Source organism: Sinocyclocheilus rhinocerous, unplaced genomic scaffold, assembly GCF_001515625.1.
Source record: "Sinocyclocheilus rhinocerous isolate Xijiao unplaced genomic scaffold, SAMN03320098_v1.1 scaffold2071, whole genome shotgun sequence".
Lineage (NCBI taxonomy): Eukaryota > Metazoa > Chordata > Actinopteri > Cypriniformes > Cyprinidae > Sinocyclocheilus > Sinocyclocheilus rhinocerous.
Window position 1 is genome coordinate 185,269 of NW_015649573.1, and position 5,739 is coordinate 191,007.

Consider the following 5,739-nt stretch of genomic DNA (forward strand, 5'->3'; position numbering starts at 1 on the left):
GGGTTTACGTCGTTACAGGCAGGTGATGCAAAAAAATGTTTTAGTGGTATTTTTAAATTTCTGGATTTGGTGCATCATGAGACACGAAACCAGAGTGGACACACAAAATTGCAGAGAGTCACCCTGATGCATGAATACACATGTGAACAGAAACAAACTCATCTACATTTTGGATAACCTGAGGTAGAGTAAATCTTCATCAAATTTTAATTTTTGGGTGAACTATTCCTTTAACAACTCTGATAGGCCATTTAATGCTAAATAAGTTTTGTACTGAATACCCATGAAAAAAGTGACAGGGTTTACTTATTTAGCTGACATGAAATAAAAGAGTGGAACATAACAGTTTTTTTTGTATCCAAGTATTCACATTAGCGTCATGCAACACATGTAATATCGGAGTGTTAGGGTTATGTGAAATGGCATATTTGAGATGTTTTAGTAAACATAACAATAACATTCTTTTAAATTAATGTTAAGATCCTTTGGTTGTGGAAACATTTCTATGATGATAAGAATCATAATCATCATATTTACAGAACAGGTTATAGTAGATTCTTCTATCACAGGTTTAGTAACTAGATGCTGGGTTGTTGGAAACTGAAAGGCTGTAGGTTCAAACTCTAGATGGGTTGATCCTGTAATACAAGCGGCTAAAGAACAAATGAGTGATTAGCTTACCGGGGAGGAACTTGAGGCCCTGCAGAAGCGGTCTCTCCTGACTGAAGTCCACCATCAGGTGGGTCATATTATCTGTGGCTTTGGGCTTCAGAGTCAAGCGGAAGGCAGGAGCCATTGTGACCCTAAAAGAGCAAAATATCATAGTTTAGTTATTTGCAGAGGTGTGAAGTATTGGAGTAAATGTAATTAGTTACTGTACTTGAGTATCTTTTCGGGTACTTTGTAGTTGTACTGAGTATCAAAGATATTAGCAACTTTTACTCTTTACTTCACTACATTTTTGAGTGAGTATCTGTACTCTTTACTCCACTACATTTGAAATGAGTGTTGCAGTTACACATTACATTTTGCATGGACCTAGCTTTTTCTGCAGCAGTTTATTTCTGCTACAGAAGACGTGATACTGCCTATTACAGGTCACTGAAAGTACTGCATCTTGTGCTTTTTGCCCTTACTCACCCAAACTTTTCAACAAGGCTACTTTATGTGAATGTGATTTCCTTAGCAAGTATTTGTGAATCAGAGGTGTTTTATATATGAGATGAGGACATGACTGCAGCCGGCAATGAGGCCCAAACCAGCACATCCACTGCAAGAAGGCTTCTGCTTTTTAATTTTACTTGACATTATTTTATTTATCCATTATACTGAAGAGACCTTTTTGAAAGATATTGTTTGTTTGTTTTGTTTTGTTATTTTGAGGTGTTCAGTTTTATTTTGGTTTTAGAAAATAAATGTGATTGTTCTCCTCACAAATCAGCTCTTTCTTGTTTTTGTTTCATGCTCTCTGTGCCTTGCCCTGGACTTTTATGTCACTTCCTGTCTCCCGTGGTGTTTGTAGTCAGTTTGTTGTCCGTTTGTTCATTGGTTCCCCTTGATTAGTCTCCCCAGGTGTGTCTTGTTATCTTGTTAAGCTTGTTAGCCCCCAGTGTGTATATATAGCCCTAGTTTTTCTTTAGTTCCTTGCGAGTTGTTGAATGTAATGGTTGTCTGTTTGCCAGTCATTCTGTTCTTTGTTCCCTTTGGTTTTTGCCTTATTGTTTGTTCTAGTTTTTCCATGAAATACCAGCACAGAGATCCTTGCCTCTGCCTATTTTCTGCAGCTTCTCCACAACATTACAGTTTTTTAACTAGCATGTCTCTTTGACTAGTGCATTTTTGAGCCTATATTTAGTATAAGTAAAATACTTAAGTACTGTTAAAATCAGATACTCTAAGACTTTTACTCAAGTTGTTTTGGAATTGGTGACTTGTAACGTGTAGTGGAGTAATTTTCACTGTATGGTATCTGTACTTTTACTCAAGTATGGTTTTTAGGTACTCTTTACACCTCTGGTAACTGTTTGTCAAAGCAAATCACAACACTCTTTAAACCACCATAAGATAAATGCAAATATGTCTCAAAACATAAGTAGTGCCAAAGCTTTGGATCAAGAAGGAGAAAGTGTCATACGCATGACACCAAACATGACATTATCACAACTAGAAAGCAGCAAAGAGAACAACAACAGAATTCCTCTTTCTGTGTGATTTCAGATGTCAACCACCAGGAGGAGCTGGAGGTTTATATCAGCATGATGAGAGACAGATGATGGAGCTAGTAGCACATCTGCAAAAGCAAGACTGCCAAAATGAAACCGTTCATGAAAACAATCTTTTCATATCCATTATCTCCATTGTGCAGACAGAAATATCTTCCATATGTAGGATGGCAAAGATATAACAGTTCATGACTACATTTAAAAAAATAAAAAATAATGCATAAAAAAAGGAAGCTGCAACAATGAATGTTCCCATTCTGTCTTCTTTTATCCTCCAGTAGATCCATTTGTCATGAACGTCAGCTACAAAGCTAATGGAACACCACTGGATCTTTGATGTTTGCTAGACAAGGAACACATGAATGCATTATGAATGGATTGCTGCTAAATGAATACATGTAAAATGAATGAATGCATTATCTGCTTTCAGGCTAGGCAGCCTTTCTGCACTGGGAATTTCTGTAATGAACCATGGAGAGATATCAAACATCAAACAGTTTTTGAATTTGAACTTACTTAATAATCCTTATGGCACCCTCATATGATATATGAACTTATAAACACGGACATGCAGCCAAATCAACTTGAATGGCCAGTTTGCATTTAAATGTCATTAAATCTCATTACTGTAGTAATGCACAAATAATAATACTAACAGATAATACTAATAATACTGTATCTTATTTAATGTATAAAAAGCATTTATAATGCAATCCGAGCAGCTGAGTCCTTAGCCATCTTCAAGAATCGGCTAAAACCACATCTCTTCCTCTAGCACTCTCTATTCTAATTCTATTCTTTAAAAAAATAAAATACTTGCCCCTTTTAGACTTGCACTCTATTCATTTACCAACTGCTTGTTTTCTTTAAAAAAATGCCTAACACTAGCTTGCTCTATTCTTTTTCTATTCTATCTGTTTTCTTTTTATTTATTATATAATTTAAAAAAAGACCTTGCTACGTGTGCTGCGTTAGGATAACTGAGACTTGTCATATATCATGGTAAAATATGTTGAATTCATTTGTTTAAATATGTTTAAATGCATTTCATTTCATTTTTTAAATTATTGTTTTTGCTTTCATTTACTTTAATAATACAGTATAGTTCAAAAGTTTTGGGTCAGCAAGATTTTGTTTTGAAATTAATAATTTTATTCAGCAAGGATGCATTCATCAAAGAATCCTGAAAAAAAGTATCATGGTTTCCACAAAAATATTAAGCAGCACTACTGCTTTCAACATTGATAATAATAAGAAATCACATTTGAATTATTTCTGAAGGATCATGTGACAGACTGGAGTAATGGCTGCTGAAAAGTCAGCTTTTCCATCACAGGAATAAATTACATTTCAAAATATAGAAAACAGTTATTTTACATTTAAATAATATTTGACAATATTACTGTTTTACTGTAGATTTAATCAAATAAATGTAGTCTTGGTGAGCATACGAGACTTCTTTCAAAAACATAAAAAAATACCAACCCCAAACTTTTAAACGGTAGTGTAGCAGCCTACCTAGTAATGACCCACTTCATTGTTGAGAAGATAGGTAAAAATACAGTACATGTAATCTATTACACTAATACAGTGGTTTAAATGAGGTCTAAAAATGATAATCACCACTGAGAATAATGAGGCAGATGCATTACACTAATGAAAATCTGAGGGGAAATTAAAATAACGTCACAATGCCACAATTAATAAAAGGGGTATAAAATATTTTTATCCTGACCTAACAGCATGATTTCTAGCTGGCATAAGTTTGTGAAACTGCTCACTCAGCTGAGACTTGCTGTATGAGTGGAACTTAAATAATCTAAAGATTTTTGTGTGTTGCTGTCTAAATGAAATTCCTGTCTCACTGGGGCTGTATGATATTATTTCCACTTCAGACACAGTTAAGTGGTTAAAGTCAGGCAAAGATTTTGAAAATAGTGTGCAGGCCTGGGGCAACATAACAGTATCACTGAATACCCAGAAGGAGGAATAAGGTTGAGTTAAAGGGGAAAAAACAGAAGAAAAAGGAGGTGAAAGGGGTTTCCTCTATATTTATAAACAGCCTATTTCCAGCTGACGAGCGATATTGGACAGACGTCTGTGGGGAGAAGAGCTTCTCAGTCATGCTCATACTCCAGATCACTCTCACTCACCTGGAGGGTTTGTGAAGGTTTCACCATGTTGAGCTCTGACAGACTCTGAAGAATGTCATCCATAGCCTGCTCACTGAGCTTTGTGGAATGTGACTCCGTTCCAGTGGCATCATCCATTCCGTGCTCCATCCCTGTCAGCTGACGAGCTGTAAACAACAGCAGAATTTTAAGAATATGATGCACACTTCAAGAAACCAGTTATACAACAATGATCAACATGTTCATACATCACGCGAGATAGATCACAGAAATGCTCCACAGATTTTAATTTACTCAGTGATGACATGTGTTTTAGGCAATAATGCTCTGATGCGATGGCATGGTCTCACCTTCAGGGCTGGGCTCTTCTCCTCATATAAAATAATTTTCTTCTGCTTTTTGTTCATAGGTAGTTTTTTTCCCCCCCATTACGGGGGCTGTGCTACTACAATTCCATGAAAAAAAAGCAAAGGGCAAAGAATGACAAGAACAGCAGAGACAACAGAGACAAATAGGTGAAGAGTATCAAGGTTAAGGCCCTCTACAAATTTAATCAGTTGCTCAAGGACAAGATGGACTGAAAAAATGGCATACATCATGATATTTATCCTTGGTCTGGGGCAAAAGTGGCAGAGAGAAAGAGAGTAACAGGAGATCATTATTTTGCCTTTTACGTAAAAAAGAGACTGCTCTACCTTTTTTTTGGACTTGAATACATTGCATCTGAACGAGTTATTGGATCCGTCACGAGCAATGTAGCTGAAAATCTTCAGATCCTGAGAATCATGGGATACATAGAAGATCCTAGGAGGAAACAGAGAGAAAAAAAGTGAACATAGGCTAAACATTAATACAATATCATTTGTCGAAATATCATTTATTTTGTTATATTTTCTGCATCTCACCTGTATATGGGGTCGTGCATAACCAGCATCTTGCTCTCATCCCACGTCCACTCTTTCCTCTTAAGGTCAAAACGAGGCAAATGTCAGGGACTCTACTGCAAATGCTCATTATGAATGAGATAAAAATATAAACTTCTAAATTCTAGTACTGTAATTCTGATACAGGATAATGATATTCATGTGTCATGTCAGAGGTGTAGGGCTAATGAGATCACACATGCCTTGGGTTTTTTGCGCAGCACCACTTTGACCCCGTCTACGGAAACCACTATGCTCACTTTCTTCTTCTTCACGTTCTTTGCCTTGAACTCAAACTGCAAGGAAAAAACAGAGTGATTAAAAGGCATGGAGAGACTATGACCAATCAAACTGAAGTACTGGGACCAATTCTAAATCAGTTAGTACTCATTAGCACCTAAACTGCTAAATTATGAAAATAGATGAATCGACAATCAGTCTTGCCCTGAGAGCCTAATTAAA

General features: G+C 36.2%; 1 protein-coding gene across 1 annotated transcript in view; it reads right to left on the minus strand.

The window, feature by feature from the left end:
* LOC107710760 (carboxyl-terminal PDZ ligand of neuronal nitric oxide synthase protein) overlaps positions 1 to 5,739 on the minus strand; it is a 46,045-nt gene that overhangs the window by 17,118 nt on the left and 23,188 nt on the right. The window contains exon 7 of the mRNA XM_016515607.1: positions 4,376 to 4,521. Within this exon, the coding sequence (XP_016371093.1) occupies positions 4,376 to 4,521 (146 nt within the window). The remainder of the gene's footprint in view (positions 1 to 4,375; positions 4,522 to 5,739) is intronic.